We start from the raw sequence: 21558 nt of genomic DNA, 5'->3' as shown, positions 1-21558 counted from the left end.
GTATAATTAAAGTATCACTAGTACTATTATATTATCAATTAAGATATAAATTCTTATGATTTCCCATGTGTGCTGATGTGTTATAGGTAGATTGAGTATAATAATGCAAGGTTACATATAAATACTATATTTTATATTATAATCTGTAAATGTTTATTTTCTGTTGTTTTTTTCCTTCAATCCTACATCTAAATATCCTTTTCTCCTAACATAGCAAAGAGAGAACATTAATATATACCATAGAGGCTGGTTTTCTTTTGATACTTTTTTTCTAATATGAGAAAAAGGCCATCAGATAATTTCTCAAAATATTCCAATGAGAATTTAAGAGAGAATTTAAATGACTTGAAACTTTGAGTTCACTCTGAAATAGGCATAATACTTTTGTTTTTTGATTCTACATTCTTTTTTATGGTATGTCCTAAGCATTTTCATGTATGTGTGTGTATGTGCATGAGTATCAAATAGGTTAATAAGTCACTTTTAAAATTTATATAAAAACTGGTAGATCTCTAACGAGGTTTTCAAGCTGAATTTGATACTATGATTTCCTGTTAAATGGGCCTTGACTATTAGGGACACTAGTAGAATCGTAAAAGATAAGACATAGCTGAAGCAATGATACTTTTTTTTAACCTTTAAAATGGAAAATAATCTCTCAAGCATATAAAAAAGATTTTTCCTAAATTGAATTGTCATTAAATTAGTGGAATCTGACTTTTCTAAACAACATTGCCTATTAGGATAATATCAAAAGTACTTAACAACTAGTAATGTAAAAACCCTAAATAAGTAAAAAATTCTAATTCACTAAACTATTTATAAAACTAATTTCTAAGTGATAACAATTCATTTTAATATATAAATTATTATACAATTTTTGTTTAATATGTATATTACTATTTAAATGATGCTTTGCCTGCATCCAAATAAGACTTATCTAAATAAGATTTGACAGACTTATCCAAATAAGATTTAGTTATTATTTTTTGTATTTGTTCCAATTAGTTATACATGACACAAGAATGCATTTTGACTCATTGTACACAAATGGAGCACAACTTTTCATTTCTCTGGTTATACACAATGCAGAGTCACACCATTCGTGCAATCTTACATGTAAACATAGGGTAATAATGTATGCTTCATTCTATCTTTCCCATCCCTATGCACCCTCCCCTCTACTCCCTCCCCTCTGCCCAACCTAAAGTTCCTCTATTCTTGCCTTGGTCCCACCCCCACCCCATTATGGATCAGCATCCACATATCAGAGAAAACATTCGGCCTTTGATTTTGGGAATTGGCTTATTTCACTTAGCATGATATTCTCTAACTACATCCATTTACCTGCAAATGCCATAATTTCATCCTTCTTTAAGGCTGAGTAATATTCCATTGTGTATATATACCACGGTTTCTTTATCCGTTCATCTACTGAAGGGCACCTAGGTTGGTTCCACAGTTTAGCTATTGTGAATTGAGTTACTATGAACATTGATGTGGCTGCATCACTGTAATATACTGATTTTAAATACTTTGGGTAGAGACTGAGGAGTGGGATAGCTGGCTCAAATGATGGTTCCATTCTAAGTTTTCTAAGGAATCTCCATACTGTTTTCCGTAATGGCTGCACCAATTTCCAGTCCCACGAGCAGTATATGAGTGTTCCTTTTTCCCCACATTCTCACCAACACTTATTGTTGCATGTATTCTTGATAATTGTCATTCTGACTGGAGTGAGATGAAATCTTAGCGTAGTTTTGATTTCCATTTCTCTAATAGCTAGAGATGTTGAACATTTTTTCATGTATTTGTTGATTGATTGTATATCTTCTGTGAAGTATCTGCCCAGTCCCTTAGCCATTTGTTGATTGGGGTTGTTGTTTTGTATTAAGTTTTTTGAGTTCTTTATATATCCTGGAGATTAATGCTCTATCTGATGTGTGTGTGGTAAAGATTTCTCCCATTCTCTAGCCTCTCTCATCATGTTACTGATTGTTTCCTTTACTGAGAAGAAGCTTTTGAGTTTGAATCAATCACATTTATTGATTTTTGATTTTATTTCCTGTGTTTTAGGAGTCTTATAAAGGAAGTCATGTCCTAGGCTGACACAATGAAGATTTGGGCCTACTTTTTCTTCTGTTAGGCACAGGGTCTCTTGTCTAATTCCAAGGTCTTTGATCCACTTTGAGTTGAGGTTTGTACAAGGTGAGAGATAAGAATTTAATTTCATTTTGCTGTATATGGATTTCCAGTTCTCCCAGCACCAATTCTTAAAGAGTCTATCTTTTCTCTAATGTACATCTTTGGTGACTTTGTCTAGTATGAGATAACTGTATTTATGTGGGTTTGTCTCTGTGTCTTCTATTCTGTATCATTGGTCTCCATGTTCATTGTGGTACCAATACCATGCCATTTTTATTACTATAGCTCTGTGATATAGTTAAAGATATGGTATTGTGATACCTTCGTCTTCACTCTTCTTACTAAGTATTGTTTTGGCTATAGTGGATCTCCTATTTTTCCAAATGAATTTCATGATTGCTTTTTTCTATTTCTTTGAGGAATGTCATTGGGATTTTAATTGGAATTGCATTAAATCTGTATAACCCTTTTGATAGTATGGCCATTTTGACAATATTAATTCTGCCTATCCAAGAACATGGGAGACTGTTCCATCTTCTAAGTTCTTCTTCAATTTCTTTTAGTGTTCTATAGTTTTGATTATAAAGGTTTTTCACCTTTTTCATTAGATTGATTCCCAAGGTGTTTTTTTGGGATTTTTTTTTAGGCTAGTGTGAATGGGGTAGTTTTCCTCATTTCTCTTTCAGAGGATTCATCACTGATGTATAGAAGTGCATTTGATTTATGGGTATTGGTATTATATCCTGCTAATTTGCTGAATTAATTTATGAGTTCTAAAAGTTTTCTGGTGGAATATTTTGGGTCCCCTAAATATAGAATCATGTCATCAGCAAAGAGTGACATTTAGAGTTCTTCTTTTCCTATTTGTATTCCTTTAATTTCTTTAGTTTGGTTATTGCTCTCACTAGAGTGTCAAGGACTATGTTGAATAGAAGTGGCAACAGAGGGCATCCTTGTCTTGTTTCAGTTTTTAGAGGGAATACTTTCAATTTTTCTCCATTTAGAATGCTGTTGGCCTTGGGTTTAGCATATATAGCTTTTACAATGTTGAGGTATATTCCTACTATGCCTAGTTTTCCTAGTGTTTCGATTATGAAGGGTGCTATATTTTATCAGATGCTTTTTCTGCATCTATTGAGATGATCATATGATTCTTATTTCTAAGTCTATTGATGTGATGAATTATGTTTATTGATTTCTGTATGTTGAACCAACCTTGCATCCCAGGGATGAACCTCACTTGATCATGGTGCTCTTCTTGTTAATATGTTTTTGAATGCAATTGGCCAGAATTTTATTAAGAATTTTTGTGTCTGTTTATCAAGGATATTGGTCTGAAGTTTTCTTTCTTTGATGTGTGTTTGCCTGGTTTTGGTATTAAGGTGATACTAGCCTCATAGAATGAGTTCAGAAGGGTTCCCTCCTTTTTTATTTCATAGAACGATTGAAGGTGTATTGTTATTAATTCTTCTTTGAAGGTCTTATAGAACTCAGCTGAGAATCCTTTCTGGTCCTGGGCTTGTATTTGTTGGTAGGCTTTTGATGGTGTCTTCTGTTTCATTGCTTAAAGTTGATCTGTTTAAATTGTGTATGTCCTCCTGATTCAGTTTGGATAAATCATATGTCTCCAGAAATTTGTTGATGTCTTCAAGATTTTCTATTTTATTGGAGTATAAATTTTCAAAATAGTTTCTAATTATCTTCTGTATTTCAGTAGTGTCGTTCATCATATTTCCTTTTTCATGATGAATTTTAGTAATTGAATTTTCCTCTCCTTTTCATTAGGGTGGGTAAGGGTTCATCAATTTTATTTTATTTTTTTTTCAAAGAACCAGCTTTTGTCAATTTTTTCAATCATTTCTTTTGTTTCAGTTTCATAGATTTCAGTCCAGATTTCAATTATTTCCTGTCTTCTACTACTTTTGATGTTGATCTGTTCTTCTTTTTCTAGGGCTTTGAGATATAATGTTTGGTCACTTATTTGTTCACTTTTCTAAATTTTAATGAATGAGCTCAATGCTATGAACTTTCCTCTTAGCACTGCCTTCATAGTGTCCCAGAGATTTTGATATGTTGTATTGGTGTTCTCATTTACCTCTAAGAATTTTTTTTATCTCCTCCCTGATGTCTTCTGCTATCTAGTACACATTCAGTAGCATATTATTTAGTCTGGTGTTGGAGTAGTTTCTATTTTTTTTTTTTTTTTTATTGTATTGTCATTAGAGAAGGATCCATGTACTGCTAAGAAGAAAGTGTATTCACTCATTGATGGATGAAATATTCTATATATATCTGTTAAGTCTAAATTATTGATTGTACTATTGAGTTCTATAGTTTCTTTGCTTAGTTTTTGTGAGATCTAGCCAATGGTGAGAGAGGTATGTTAAAGTCACCCAATTGTGTGTTATTGTGTTCTCTTTGATTCTTGAAATTCAGAAGGTTTTGTCTGATGTACATAAAGGCTCCATTGTTTGAGACATAAATTTTTATGATTGTTATATCTTGTTGATGTATGGTTCCCTTAAGCAGTATGAAATGTCCTTCTTTATCCCTTCTGACTAACTTTGGCTTGAAGTTCACTTTATCTGATATGAGGATGGAAACCCCTGCATATTTATGCAGTCCAAGTGAGATATGTTTTTTTCCCATCCTATCACCTTCAGTCTGTGGATGACTTTCCCTATAAGATGAGTCTCTTGAAGGCAGCATATTGTTTTGTCTTTTTTTAAATCCAATCTGCCAGTCTATGTCTTTTGTGATGAGTTTAGGCCATTAACATTCAGGCTATTATTGAAATATGGTTTGTATTCCATACATTTGCTTTATTTTTGGTTTTTAATTTGATTTGGTATCTCCTTTGATTGGCTTTTCCTTTAGTGTAGTTCCTCCCTTTGCTGATTTTCATTGTTGTTTTTCATTTCCTCCTTATGGAATATTTTGCTGAGAATGTTCTCTAGTGCAGACTTTCTATTTGTAAGTTCTTTTTTGTTTATCATGGAAGATTTTTATTTCATCATCAAATCTGAAGCTTAATTTTGCTGGACATAAGATTCTTGGTTGACATCCATTTTCTTTTAGATCATGGTATATGTTGTTCCAGGACCTCTTAGCTTTGAGGTTCTGGGTTGAGAAATCTGCAGTCTGAATCAGTTTCCCCCTATATGTAACCTGAAACTTTTCTTTTGCAGTCTTCAAAATTCTATCCTTACTGTATGCTAGGCATTTTCATTATAATATGTCTTGGTGTAGATCTGTTGTAATTTTGTATGTTTGGTATCCTGTAAGCCTCTTGTATTTGTTTTTCCAATTCATTATTCTGGTCTGTGAAATTTTCTGATATTATTTCATTGAAAAGATTGTTTATTCCTTTTGTTTGTAACTCGGTGACTTCCTCTATTCTGATAAATCTTAATTTGGTCTTTTCATGTTATCCCATAATTCTTGGAGATTCTCTTCAGGTTGTTTACTATCTTCACTGTGTAGTCAACTTTATTTTCAAGATCTTATATTTTGTCTTTATTGCCTGAAATTCTGTCTTCCAAGTGATCTAATCTGTTGGTGATGCTTTCTATTGAATTTTTAATTTGGTTTATTGTTTCCTTCATTTCAAGGATTTGTTCATTTTTTTCAGAATCTCCATCTCTTTCTTAATCTTTTGCTTCCTGTATTTACTACTTATCTCTTCATTGAAGTGATCTTTTGTTGCCTGTATTTGCTCTCTTATATCATCCTTTACTTTGCAGATCATTTTAACTATGTGCCTTCTGAACTCCTTCTCTGACAGTTCTTCTGTGCTATCAATAGATTCTATTATTGTAGTATCTTGGTTTGTTTGGGGCACTTTCTTCCCTTTTTTTCATGTTGTTCATATGTCTTCTCCTATAGCAGTGCAGATCTAAGGTATTACAGTTTCTACCCTATAAACTTATAGTGTCTCTGCAGGTTTCAAATACCTTTACCTTTAAGGGGGAGATCAATATTAACAGCATCCAATGCAATCCATATGCAACCTTAACTCAAATAGCTGCTATTTAGATGATTACAGTTTTGTTGCAATAAAAAGAAATGATGTGTTTGATTATTATCTACAATAATCAAACAAACCAGCAGGGCCACGTGATCCAATGGATGTCAGATTGGGCAGGGAGTTGGGGACTGGGCCGGTGTTGGGTCCCAGCAAGTGCCACCTGAGTGGGCCCTGGGAACCCAATGGATACTGGGCTGGTTGCCTGGGCGAGCTTGCATAAAGATGCCTTCACAACCTCTTCCAATCTACTGACCCCTTGCGACCTCTCTCCTGTCTCTGCAGCAAAATGGTGGCTATTAGCACACCTAGCAGGGTGATATCAGGTATAACCAAGCCTACAGGGACCTTCCAGGCCCTGGCTGTTGTCCCTAGATGGAAGCAGCCATGTCTCAAGTTGGTGACTTTGGCAGCGATAAACCTGTAGGTACCTTGATGTTGGGCTTTCAGGCCCCTGTCAGTGTCCCAAGATGGAAGCTTCCCCAATTAAAGATGGTGATGACAGCAGCTGAAGATGGCCGTGGAGGTCTAGTTATTATTTTAACAGTGCATGGATTATTTTCTTCTTAATTCCTTAGTTTTAAAAATATGTCAAAAAACCCTGACCCCTCCGGTGTTTCTAAAATGATATTTATTGATCATTTTTAACCCCACAATGCTGAACATTACTATGCCTGACCAGAAGCCTCTGTATATTTCCAAATGTCTGCATACCATCACTTGAGAATAAGTGAGGTTACAAAGAAGTTAAAGCATTAATAGGATTCCTCATTGTTAATGTCAAAGGATTTTAAATACCTTTAAGTAAACATATTTATCCACAGATAATAGATATAATGATTTTTACAAATGTCTTCTCAAAAACAAATTTGAAATATTTTTGTATAAAATGTCAGGCTACTGAGAGAAAAATGTTAAATTGTCTTATAGATTTGAAAGTTATACTACTGTCATAGATAAATAAACAGCAAACAACTTAGCTCTGTCACTTACTTATATATGACCCATGACATACCATCAAAACTCATTGACTAGGTCTTCTTTCTTGAGTTTTTTAATCTGTAAAATAGGAGAGCATATCTATGCTGAATGACTTACTGATAATTAAAAGGATTCAACACAGTTTGTTTCTGTTTTATAACATAAATGAGGGTTTTTTTTGCATAATTTCCTGACAAGAGAGACTTATAATATTTTATAAATTAGTTTAGATTTAAAAGCTAAATCATGAGGCTAAGATTACTATTAAGATTTTACCAGTGTGGGCTGGGGTTGTGGCTCAGTGGTGGAGTGCTTGCCTATTTAATTTCCTTTTTCATGTTTATTATGGGCCCACTCTGGCAGCAACAGAAATAAATAAAAGCAAATTATGCTTAGTCTAATGCATATCTCTGTAGTCAAATAGAAATAGAATTATATAAGCCAGAATTCATGTGTAGAAATTGAGAAAAAGGAACAAAAGCTATAAAAACATAAGCAGTTCTGCAATATGGACAAATCTTGAAAACATTATGTTAAGAGAAATAAGCCAGACACAAATGCACAATTATCCTATGATCGCACTTAGGTGAGGGTATCTAGAATAGGCAAATTCAGAGTCAGAAAGATTAGAGAATGCCAGGGTCTCAGGAAAGAGGGGAATGGGGAGTCATTGTTAATGCCTGTTGTTTTTGTTTAGGTAATTTTTGGAAATATACAGTAATGATGGTTGTGCAATCTTGTGAATGTAATTAATGCCACTGATTGAATGGTATACTTACATGGTTAAAATGTGAAGCTTTTATATATATGTAACCCAACAAAAGATTTTTTTTAAACATTGTACTTCTCACCTGATTATAGAATCAAAACATTTTTAAATATGATAATTTAGCTTTTATATAAACTATAAATTATATTGAAGTTTAAGTGAGTAATCTAGAGCTAAATGTAATCTGCTATAAATCTTAAATTTTTCAGTATAAAAGGGTAATTTTTGCAGGGTTAATACATTTGACTCCAGGGGCCTAAAGACATAGAAGATGAAAATGACATTTAAAATCTATTTGCTAACTTTTCAACTCTATTAGCACAGCAACTCTATACCTATTTGTGACTATAAATATATCACTCCACCCCTGCTAAGACCTACTTATGTCAATCAACTTTTGACACAACAAAATTCTTATGTAATATGAAGAATACAGAAGGGTAAAATACTGTGCTTTTTACCTTTTGTCTGTCCCAGCACAAATGAATACGAGGCTGTGTCTCCTTTTTAATACTGGTTTCAGGGCTCCCAGAATTAAGCTGTAAAGAATTTTTTTCCCTCTATTATATCTTTCACATTTTTTTCATAATGATATTCAATTTCTGTTAAAAATACATTGCAGAGGCTTGATTTAGGACATTCTCCAAAACTATGCTAGTTACTTCTATTATTTTAAAGTCTATACTTATATGTAAGCATTCATCTATCCACCCAACAAATATGTTCAGTATCCCCTGAAGGCACAGGGCAAGTTGCAGAAATAGCAAAAAATTAGCAAAATAACTTGTTGACAGTCTGTCTCTGAGAAGATAAATTTGTTCCATATGCATAGAAAAAAAATCATAGACTTATTTTCCTAAAATATGAGAGAAAAATCTTTCTGAGGTCAAATTTTTTCACAAAATAAATTTTAAGAAGAAACAGAAGTAACTTTTGGGTTCTGGAATGCTAGTAATTTTTTATGTCTTTTCTAAACTGATAGCAACTTGGAGATTTTCTTAACAGACTTTTCTTTTCTTGTTCTTTGATTTCATTACAATTAGTTTTTCCAAAGGGTTTTTTTTCTGTCATGTAAGAAACCAATCAGATTCAACTTCATTTTTTGTCACCCTTTACTTGAGTAGATTTATAAGTTACTTTATTATTTTCAATCAAAATTTATAGTAACATTGAAAATTTTTCCCTGACCTGATTTGTGCTCTGCTCCATATAATCCTAAACTTTTGAGACTCAAAAATGACAGAGCACCCTCTGTCTAGTGCATTGCTGGTTGTTGTGGTAGAAGAAGGACCCCTGCAGCATCTTAAATGGATAAATGTTTCTACCCATGAACAACACACATTGTTCATTAGACAGTCATTTTCACTGGTCATGCCTAATTAAGGAGCAGGGAAATACAAATAAACCACATACTCAGACTAGAGTATTTGTGAAGATTCTGAAGTATATCAAACCTATGAAATTTTTAGTTTAATTCATTTGAAAAAATTGAATATACAAGATAATTTTGTATAAAATTACCAAAAATGACTCACGAACTAGAATACATGAGCAAACCCAACAACCCTTAAAGATATCAACTGGTATTAAAATCTGCCCCTGTGCTTGAAAAGACTGTATAATATGGGCCCAAATGGTTTTACAGAGCTAGGGATTAACTCAGAGGTAAAGCACTAGCCTAGCATTTGTGAGCTCTGGGTTGAATCCCAAGTACCACCCCACCCCCACCATGCCAAAAAAAGAAAAAAAGAAAAAAAAGCACCAAATCATTTTTTCAGGTTAAATTTTTCCAAACCTCCAAGGATTCTATTTCTATGCAAACTATTTCAGACTATAGATACCATAAATTACTAATGTCAAAAACTGCTAAATGTCAGAAATTTACCCCATTTGCAAATAATTCAGCCAGTTTCATGTGTACTGGCTGAAAACACAAGACTCCTGTGCCAGAGATAAAGTAATTTTTATCACACAGCATTAGCCAGACTAGCAACATTTGTGATAGATAGAGCCCCATTTCCCACAGGGTATCAAAAATAGGACTAGATTATATCTATACATGCAGTGGGTGAGTTACATTAGAGAACTCTGAGCTTATGAAACTCAAATCTTTTATAATAGGCATTAAATGTACTATCTTCCAAAACTATGAACAAACCTGTCCTCTGTTCTGAAGGAAGACCCTTTGTTTTCTATAAAATTTGCTATACATATACCTTCAAAAAGATAGTCTAGGACAAAGGCAGTTAGTACCTCTCCTTGTAAGATGTGTGGACACATACACATATCCATGGGGAATTGTCACCTAATAGCTTAACATGTTTAATGAAGCCAATAAAATCATAATATACAAAGCATGCAAAAATAGCATAAAACAATAATTTGGGCTAATCTGCCTTTTACACATACATAAAATACCATGTAGAATATTAACAGACTGAGTCTATCAGTGTAGATGACAGTATGTTCATATGGAATTTATCTTAGGATTGAAGGAATGATGAAATATGAGAAAATATTTTAATAGACTTTTAAAAATTATTCAATATTAGAAAATTCTAGTTGAATTCATCATATTTACAAATTAAAGAAGAAAACCATATGAACATCTTGATAGAAATTACTTTGACTTAATAATGAGTATGTTGGATACTGGCATTCGAATCAAAATCTTTACATTTCTTGAAAAGTATAATTTTCACTGCAATATTTTTCCCAATAGAATATATGTCAGAAAAAAAAAAGGCATGGCATAAATAAATTAAATATGAGGTATGTGCCTTTTTTGTGCTCTTAACTTTAAAGAGGATAGTTTAAACAGACTGAAAATATTAGGCACTATTTAAACCTGGTCTTAATACCAAATAATTATCAACTTATCACAAATAGTAGCTTATGTGAAGTCTATAGAAGTAAATTCCTTGTACAAAACTTCTCACTTCACTAACTCCAGTCTACATCATTTTCTGGAATGACATGTTTCTAAATATTAAAATATATATAATGACATCATAATGTTTTTAGGTATACTGTCTCCTAGATCATGTTTGTTTGTTTTTTTATTTTCTTGGGGGTTTTTTGTGTGTTTGGCTTTTTGTTTTGAGGATTGAACTCAGAGGCAATCAACCACTGAGCCATATCCCCAGTCCTATTTTATATTTTATTTAGAGACGGGGTTTCACCGAGTTCCTTAGTGCCTCGCTTTTGCTAAGGCTGGCTTTGAACTCCTGATCCTCCTGCCTTGGCCTCCCCAGCCACTGGGATTACAGGCCTGTGCCACCATGCTGGGCTAGACCATGCATTTTAAATAGGGGTAAAATTTGGTTCTTGGGGGACCAAAGAAAAAAAACAACCTTAGACATTACAGTGGTTTGTAGTCCTCAGAAATCCAAGCCTACCAAGCAAAATTCTTTCCTTTATTATTTATTCCTTTTATTAAGAAGAAATTAAGTTTAATTTAAATTAAATTTATTTAAATTAAAATAATTCAAAATAAATTAAATCTAGCTAAATTTATCTTCTTAACCATGAGCCACATCCATACCCCTTTTTATTTTTTTATTTTGAGATAGGGTCTCACTAAGTGACTTACAGCCTCCCTAAGTTGCTGAGGCTGGCCTCAAACTTGTGATCCTCCTGCCTCAACCTCCTCAGTTACTGGGATTAGTCATGTACCACCACACCTGGCTAGACTGAACTCTTTTAAAAAAATACCATGTCTTAAAATATCTTTTAAGTCTTCATTCACTGAAATATTTAATAAATTCTGTAGTTTCAATATATGATATTCTGATATCTCTATTTAAAGTTAACAACTTAAAAAATCAACTCATATTTAAAGGAAACAATTATGTACCTCTTTGTACAAAGAATAAATATCTTACCAATTCAGAAAAGATAGCCATAGCATGAAAAGCAAGTATCAGCAGGAAAAGGTAACTTTCTTCTTATAATAAAACTACAGGTAACAATAGTAATTATAGTAAAATAATGAAAATCTAACATTTATTAAACATTCACTATGTATTTGACATGTATTAATTCATTTTATCCTTATAACAGCCCAATGAATTCAATATTTTCATTATCATTTTGTAATGGAACCTGCAATTAATCACTGTGGTTGGTTGGTATTCTGATAATTTTTCTAATATTACAGTTGATCTGATTCCCAAGATATAACAGTATTTGTGATGTGGTTTTCTTTCAGTCTGACTTTGACTTAGAAATGACTAACATTCCATGCAATTTACAGCTTTTGAAATCCCAAAACATATTATAAATACCTATTTGTTCCCTCTTCATTTAAAAAAAATAAAAGAAATTAATTAGCCAATGATCATTATCCACTTCACTATAAAAACTTCTTTGCTGGGCTGGGGTGTGGCTCATTGTGGAGCTCTTGCCTGGCATGCACAAGACCCTGGTTTCTAGTCCCCACAACTGCTGCATGCCCCCCTCCAAGAAAAATAAATATAAAAACTTCTGTTGCCTAATCCAGAATGACACAACATTGCCTTCTGGCCTCACATCTGGGAATTTTCTATTCCAGTATCATTCTCCTCTCTCCCTCCTTCCACCAAGAAAGGAAATTAGCACTAACAAGGACACTTTTACCCTGAAATTAGTTGACAGGATGAGAATAATGGAGCTGTCCTGGGGAAACCAGCATGTGTATCATCCTGCTTACAATGTTTCATCTTTTGTATCTTATCTACTCTCAGCTCTACTGTTTTCTGTAACTATACAATTCATATTATTATTCCTATGATCAAAATAGCTGAGATTTTGAATCTGAAGAAGCTAAAGCCTATAAATAATCCCTGTACACAGAAAAAAATCATATATTTTATAATAATTTCCAATAATAATGTTATTTGAGCTCTAGCCTATATTTGTGAAGAAGCTTTTGAAAAGGTATATAAACTACTTTGAGAATATTTGTGTTGACACATTAGAGTAACATTTAAATGTGAGGAAAAACTCTCCTCACATCTCCTTTCCCCTTCCCTCTTCAAATATTGACTGTAGTTTTGAAAACAGTAGTTAGATACAAAATACAAATTCTGTCAGGATTGAAATTCCCTTAACCGGTGCTCTCCCAAATAGAATATCCAAGATTGGGTGCAAGGTGTTTCATTGAAATGTGGAAATTTAACATTAAAATTTTTGTGTATATAAATAGAAAAATATAAGTTTCTGTAATATTTACTGAAGTCTGATACTAACATTCTTACATGTCACCTTGGTATGTAATGTTAGCTGAGGAGAAACTGGAAATTCAACAACACAGAAGGACTAACTTCACTAGTTTGCTTATTTTCCACATGTTGCAATACACTGAACTTTATAAATGCCCACTTAAGTGGATTATATTATCTAGTTATAGCTATGTTGCCAGCATAATAGGATTAGTCAGAATCATGTAAAGAAATCAGCTTGAAGACAATACAAATAATGCCAGCCAACAAAGGCAAAAACGTGAAAACAAAGGTAATTTGGCTTTTTTGTAAGCTATAAACATTAGTAATTAAAAATTAAATCAATGCAAAGACTTTGACAAAATTCATAACCCATTTTTGATTTAAAAAACAATACTGAAAAAACTAGGTATAGAAGGAACCTACCTCAACATCATAAAGGGTATATGCAAAAAACCCAAAGCCAACCTTAGAGTAAATGGGGAAAAACTGAACATATCTTTCAAAATCTGTAACAAGACAAGGAGGTCCACTCTTACCACTCCCCTTTAATATGATGCTAGAAATTTTAGCCAAAGCAATTAGGGAAAAGGGATAAAAATAGGAAAGAAAGAAGTCAAAATTATCACTGTTTATAGATGATATGATCCTATACTTAAAGATCCAAAAAAATTCCACCAAAAGATTACTAGAGCTAATAAATTCAGCTAAATAGTAGGTTAAAAAAAATCAACCACAAAACTCAGTAGCTTCCCCATATACCACCAGTGAATCTTCTGAGAAAGAAATCGGGCAATAGTCCCATATATAATATTATTTAAAAAAAATTAAAAAAAAAAAACCTAGTAATTAAATCAAGGCAGTGAAAAGCCCCTACAATGAAAATTATAGAACATTAAAGAAGGAAATTGAAGACAACACAAAAAAACGGAAAGCCTTCCTATGTTCATGGATAGGCAGAATTAATACTGTTACAATGGCCAGACTACCAAAAACAATATACAGATTCAATGAAATACCTCAAAATATCAATGACATTCTTCACAGAACTGGAAAAAAATCTTAAAATTCATTTAGAAGAATAAAATGCCCAGCATAGCCAAAGCAATTCTAATTTAAAAAAAAAAAAAAAATGCTAGAGGAATCACAATACCTGACTTCAAACTATACTACAGAGCTTTACTAACAAAAACTACTTGGTAGTGGCATATAGCTCAGTGGTAAAGAATAGAAGACACAGAAACAAACTCACACAGATACAGTCATCTGGTCCTTGACAAAGGTGCCAAAAACATACATTGAAAAAAAAGAAAGCCTTTTTATTAAATGGTGCTGGGAAAACTGGTTATCTCTAACTAGAAGAATGAAACTAGATCCCTATCTCTGACCCTGCACCAAAGTCAACTCAAAATGGATCAAAGACCTCAGAGTTAGACCAGAAACTAGGCAATTCACAGAAGAAAATGTAGGATCAACACTTCAGCATCTAAGCACAGACAACAACTTTCTCAGTAGGACCCTTAAAAGTCAGTAAAAAATGCCAGGAGTTAAAAAATAGGATGGCATCAAATTTAAAAGCTTCTGCACAGTAAAAGAAACAAGAATGTGAAGCAAGAACCAGGAGAATGTAAGAAAATCTTTGCCAGCTCCTCTTTTGACAGAGGATTAATATCTAGAATATAAAAAGAACTCCAAAAACTTATCACCAAAAAAAACCCCTATTAACAAATAGGCAAATGAATTAGACAATTCTCAAAAGAAGAAATACAAATAACCAACAAATATATGAAAAAATGTTCATTATCTCCACCAAACAGGGAAATGCAAATCAAAAGTACACTTGAGATTTCATCTCTCTCCAGTCAGAATGCCAGTCATCAAGAATGCAAACAATAATAAATGCTGGAGAGGCTGTGGAGAAAAAGGAACACTTTTATACTCTTGGTGGGATTGTAAATTAGTACAACCACTGTGGAAATCAGTATGGAGCTTCCTCAGAAGACTAGAAATGGAACCCCCATATGATCCATCTATACTACTCCTTGGTATTTATCCTAAAAATTAAAGTCATCATACTAGAGTGATACATGCATACCCATGTTTATAGCAGCACAATTCACAATAACCAAACTATGAAATCAGCCTAGTGTCCACCAAAGCATGAATGGATAAAGAAAATGTGGTATATACACAGTGGAGTTTTATTCAGCCATAAAGAAAAATTATATTGGCCAAATTACATTGTTATATCGTGTGTGTGAATATATAACAACAAATTCCACTATTGTGTACTACTATAATACACCAATTTTAAAAATGTGGAAAAAATTAAGAAATCAAATATGCTAGAAGTCAGGCAAAACCAATTAGAAATGATCAAAAACCTATTTGAAATTGATGATGTATTCTAAACTCACTTATTTTTATCTCATCCTTTCATGTTTTAAATATACATAATACAAATGAGTATAATAAAGTTAAACATATAAGCAACAAAATAGGAATGTTCTTGATTAAGGAAGTTAGACTTTTTATCCATACTGATGCCCACGTGAGTCTGAGTAAGCTACCTGATGTAGAGCATAACATTTAACATTAGTCAATTGTTAAAATGAAAGAAACAGAATTACCTTCAAGCTAAAGCCTCACAGAACCTTTACCACCAGAGTTGCTAGGATATACCAGAATTACTTTTTTTTCTGTTCAGTTTATTGTATTATCTCATTCTTATACTAATAAACACAGAAATTTTTAAAAGTAGGCAGTAAATAAGAAAAAAAAAGGGGGGGGGGGGTGTTGGTCAGCTTTTTCACTGCTGTGACTTAAGGACCCAATCAGAACAATTGTAGAGGAGGAAGAGTTTATTTGGGGGCTCACAGTTTCAGAGGTCTCATTCCATGGACAGCAGGCTCCATTCCTCAGGTCTAGAGGTAAGACTGAACATCATGGCAGAACAGTGTGGCCAAGGGAAGCAGCTAACATGATGATCAGGAAGCAGAGAGAGAGGACTTCACTTGCCAGATACAAATATATACCTCAAAGCCATGCCCCCAATTCCTACCTCCTCCAGCCACACCCTCACACTTCAGGTACCACTCAGTTAATCCCTATTAGGGGATTAACTAACTGATTGGTTCAAGACTCTCACAACCCAATCATTTCTTCTCTGAACCTTCTTGCATTGTCTCACATGTGAGCTTTTGGGGGACACCTCACATCCAAACCATAACAAACAGTTAGTGATCAGGTTATTACACAAGAGTGGGGATCCCAAATAGAGAAAGTTATACACTGCATGTATATTCTGCCAAAATACATTCTACTGTCATGTATAACAAACATTTTTTTTAAATGCAGCCTAATAATAATAATACTAATGATCAGGCAGTCCCTAGAAAATTAAATTTTGTCTTTTGAATGCCTTAGATATTATATACTGGTCAAATAACAAAAACAGCTTACCATTGAGCAAGTGTATAGTCAAGCTCTAAATAATTAAAATCTAAATATACAGAGGAAAAAAGTTCAACATGTCACAAGATATAACATTTCTCAGAAATTTAAGAAAGGACTGTACGTTTGATATTTGCATTTTATGTAATAACTAATCTCCTACATAGATGCAGAGATGAAAATTAAAGCTAAATTTCTTTGGAGTGCCATACAGTGTACATTTATGCAATACTAAAACAAAATAAAGACATTTTTCTCATAGAACTTTGCTCAAAAAATCAGACTGATGTTCTCAAGGCATAAGAACACAGGTTAAGTTGATGATTGGAAGTTAGTTATCACAGCAGTTGTAATAACTGAAATTCATAATGTTTTCAAGTGAAAATAATAACATTTTACACACAAAGTTTTGACATGCTCAGATGGTATAGATGAGAAATGTGAGACTAAAGGTATGAATAACTTGGTCCAAGTAAGTAACAACTCAAATAGTCTGCTGTTCCTTCCCTTAATACCCTGATCTGGAAGAGACTTCGGATAATTGCTTGTCCTTAAAAAAAAACTGCTGGGAACACAACATATCACTCATTGAAATCAAGATATGCTTTGTTCATCATACTATGTTCATAGTGCAGCTTCCTTTCTGAGCACTTATCTGAATTAAATGAGGCTTAAAATACTTTGTTCATAATCTAGGTTTCCACAGACGCACAGCTCCAGTTACAAGAAGGCAGTTCCCACATGGTGCACACAGGATGGATTACCTGCACTTTGAGGACGACAGCCGTGGATGGTGGTTTGATATGGATATGGTGATCATCTATATTTATTCAGTAAACTGGGTCATTGGATTCATTGTTTTCTGCTTTCTTTGCTATTTTTTCTTTCCGTTTTAGGAATTGTCATACCTTACTTCAGTGGAACAATCATAAATGTTGTAAACAATAATTGCTGAAACATTTTAAAATGTGCTTTGAAGTTTTTATAATGTTGCATTATATAAATTGTTGGTGTTTATAGAAAGCTTGAAAATAATGGATTTATTTATTAATGTTTTTCATGTAGCAAACTTCTATCTAGCACTAAGCAACAATGCACTGTTAATTTCATAGTTCATGGTTTTAGGATTTGATGGTCTAATTTTACAATATTGCTTATATTATTTTGATTGTAAAGACTGAGTTTTCCCCTGACTTAAAAACAGTAAAAATACAAAATGAAATGATAATCTGGGTAGATAGTATCTTTATTGACAAGATATTTAATCAGTGACTACTTATTCTTAGCCAAATGATATGCATCAAAGATAAACCATATTCTCTGGGAACTAATCTAACAGGGTATATTCCAGTTTGGTTTCCAAATAGCTCTACTTATGCCCCCTTCTGTTACCAAAAAAACTGACTATACTTTGTATGGACCTAATAATAGCTTCAATATGACATTTTTAATTATTATAAGCAACAGATTAGTAAACACAAGCAAACTATGAAAATAACCCCACCAATAGATAGTTTGAAAGCCATATTAACACTTCCAATTTCAGGATCAATCACATAAAGAAACAAAAAATATAACTGACTTTTAGTAATCTAAAAGAGCAATGCACGTCCAAAATGTAATTAATTTAGTGATTTATATAGGAGATTGTCAAATATATTGTAAATGTGCAATAAACACTGGTTTTTAAATTTTTTTATTGTAATTGATTTAATGTCTTGAATAAAGAATTGTTGGAAATAGGCTTATGAATTTATAGAAAAAACATCATTTATTTGTATTACAGTAATCTTTATAATTAATTTTTCATTATTATAAGAAAAAAATCTGAATTATTCCACTATGGGAAGGATTTGGACAGATATACCAACTTTACAAATTAAAAAAGTAAAACAAGAGGGCACTCAAGTTTATTCATTTATTCAGGTAGTTTTTGAGAAACCAAGGATAAAATTTTTGATTATGAACTACTAATCCAACATTCCTGTGGTATGGCATCATTTATCTAATTGTTAAATAAGCATATTTTATACAAAACAGATGAATCTTCATGGCACTACAATACTACCACCATTCAGAAAAATAAAATAAAAAGGGGACAGATTGGACTTCACCAGGTAAGTCTAAGAAAAGTCAAAATTTGGCCAAATTATTAATGACTGTATTTGAATAAAAGCACTTGACTGATGGTATGTGATGTTCAAAGAAATACAGGAATGTGGATGAGTGGAAAGGATCTTTATTCTAACTTTTATTCTAATACTATTCTTACTATGTCTAAAACATCTGTGAAAGAAAATAATATAAATTAGAAATCATCAAGTGTAGAAAGCAGACAACTGAATACAATTTAGAAGCACAGATAAATCTTTACAAATGGATATTTTAAAATGGATTTAAAAATTACAACAAAATATGAACAACATTTTAAGAACTTTAAAATATATTGCAGTGATTTCCCAGGCAAACTCCATAGAGTTTATTTAAAACCCATAATTCAAACTTCTTCCTGTTTTTAAGTTAAAAAAAAAAAATTTTTTCCTATTTTCTTGATTACTCATTGGCCTTCAAATCTTTATGCTGACTCTATTCAAATACAACAAATATGAGATGATACATCTAATAAAACCACATCAAGAAATAAAAAATAAAACATACTATGTCATTTCTCCTTACCTTTATTTCTAACTATTTATTATAATCGCAAAAATCAAGAGACCTCATTATCACCCTGGGTTATGTGACTAAAATTTGCTTAACATTTCTTTACTTATTTCCCTTACTTGTAGAACTATGCATAACAAAACAGACATTGGCAGGATTCTCTCAGGTTCAAATTCAGTTTGCAAAATTAGGGAACAAATAAAAAAGTTCTTTAAGAAAAGGTTTTTTGCAAAGACTAGTCAAAACTTACCAATTGTTTGATGCTGGGCAGGTTATTTAACCCCTGTGATTTTCTGTTTCTTCATTTCTAAAAATGAAAATACTATTTAGTTAAGGATATCTTAGTGAAAGCAAGCACACATAAATATGTATCTTTTTCCTCCTGTTATTAAAAACTAACTTTTAAAAGGTCTTTGTTCTAGATCTAAACCTAGAACTCCATCAGTACAAACCACCTGTTTGTACTGTGAGGACATCTTAATTCATAAATGCCATAATTTCTATAAGTCAAACTATTCTGATTACTATTTTTACTGCTCTTGTCCATTATGGTAAAATGCCCATTTTATCTTTACAATTGAGTGCCACCATTTGACCCCTTATTCCCAAAATCCCATTATCTCAATTGTATATAGGGATCTAGTTTTTATGGTGGAAATGTCACATAAAGAATTTAGAAAGTTTGAGGAGATTCAAGATGGCAGATTAGAGGAAGGCCACATTTCCAGTTGCTCCACGGCTCTGAATTCAAGCAGCAGGAGTACTACTTCTCAGGAAGGTGGGTGATAGGGAATTTGCTGAAATTCAATATTGAATAGTTGGGAGCCTCTTATAGACTCAAATTCGGTGCACTGAACAATGAACAAGAAAGAGTACATTGGAGCAAAGCTGGTTGTGGCAGTGGCAGCAGAGCTGTCTCATCTCAGGAGGCAATAACAAAGAAACACAAGTCAACTTTGACATGGAAAAACCTGTAGAACAGAAAACTGCTTGAATTTTGCTGATTCAGAGATGGCACAGTGAACTGGTGTTTTAAAAGTGCTCTGAAATGACAAGCAGGGAGTCATCTTGAGAAGGCCATGATGCAACTTGGGGAACCCAAGGGAACATAGCAAATATTGCCATACTCTCCTGGCAAGATCCTACCACATGGCCTAGGGTGTGCTGAGCAGAACTTGAGCGAAACAGGCATAGAGAAGATTGTATCGAGGAGGATTCAAACGAAGAGATATGGAGAGGAGTACAGTTCACTTTCCCTTTCAGTCTGGCGGCTCATTTTACCAGCTGAAGAAAGAGAGGGAACTGAACAGGCAGACATGATTATTCTTAGGCCTTAAGCCTGGAAAGGCCATATTCATAGGCAGTGGGATGTATGAGACCTGTGGTGAATTGGCTTCTCTGTCCCACAAGTATAATTCTCTGAACTCTCCTAAGAACCAGACTCCCTGGCCTCAGGGTTTGTCAATCTAGTCTCTCCAGAGCAGATACCACCCAAAAAATGTCTCTAATGCCTGACTAGAGCTAAGTTCCAATCCCAGGAACTCCCCACATAGAACTCTGCATTCACCCAACCTGGAAGTACATCAATCTGGTCTGCCTGTCCAGACAAAACTCCACAAAGTACTTCCCATTCCATGTTACCTTATACTGGTGAGAAGGGAAGTTGAAAGCTATTTCAACCAGCTTCACTTTTTAGACCACTCTAGCTGGCAGCTCTTGAGCAACACAAAAAGAGAAAGACATTTAACCCCAGACTTTTTGCATTCTCTCACACTCCCCATCTTCTCCTACCCCACTCCCACCTGTCTCAGTTGGGCATTGGCAGTCACCATCCACCCTGACAGCTTTGACCACCTCAGTGGTCCTCCTCCTTCATGTATGTGTTCTTGCCATGCTAATTAGTTCATGGTATGTATACATATATATGGCTTCTTCCTCATTTTTGCATTTTTCATGATTATTATTTTCCTTGTCTTTTGACGGTTAGGGTTTTTTATTTGTTGGGGTTTTTCTGTTTGATAGTTTCTCTTGTTTCTCTTCTTCCTCTAACAGCCAAATTCTCGTCTCTCTCTCTCCCATTACTTAATTTTTCTAATTTATTTTTTCTTTTCTTATTTATAACCATCATTTGCTACATCTCTTCTGCTTTCTCTATGTTCACATTCTGAATGTTCTAAACTTTCTTCTGCCTTCCTATTACTTTCCTTTAAATTAACTGTATTTTTACCATCTTTTAGAATTATTTGGTTTATACAACTCTTGCCTTCCCCATTCATGTTCTTTCAGTTATTAGAACTGTGAATGACATAGTTGACAACTGC

At 33.3% G+C, this 21558-nt stretch overlaps 1 protein-coding gene across 3 annotated transcripts in view; it reads left to right on the top strand.

The window, feature by feature from the left end:
• Positions 1-19199, top strand: part of RNF180 (ring finger protein 180) — a 270237-nt gene extending 251038 nt beyond the window's left edge. For all 3 annotated transcript variants that reach the window (XM_079144872.1, XM_079144874.1, XM_079144873.1), the window contains exon 8: positions 17270-19199. In XM_079144872.1, the coding sequence (XP_079000998.1) occupies positions 17270-17469 (200 nt within the window). In that variant the 3' untranslated portion in view covers positions 17470-19199. The remainder of the gene's footprint in view (positions 1-17269) is intronic.
• The last annotated feature ends 2359 nt before the right edge of the window (positions 19200-21558 follow it).

This window comes from Sciurus vulgaris (assembly GCF_902686455.1).
Source record: "Sciurus vulgaris genome assembly, chromosome: 6".
Classification (NCBI taxonomy): Eukaryota; Metazoa; Chordata; class Mammalia; order Rodentia; family Sciuridae; genus Sciurus; species Sciurus vulgaris.
Note: the sequence above shows the minus strand (reverse complement) of the source record. Positions and strands in the feature narration are given on the sequence as shown.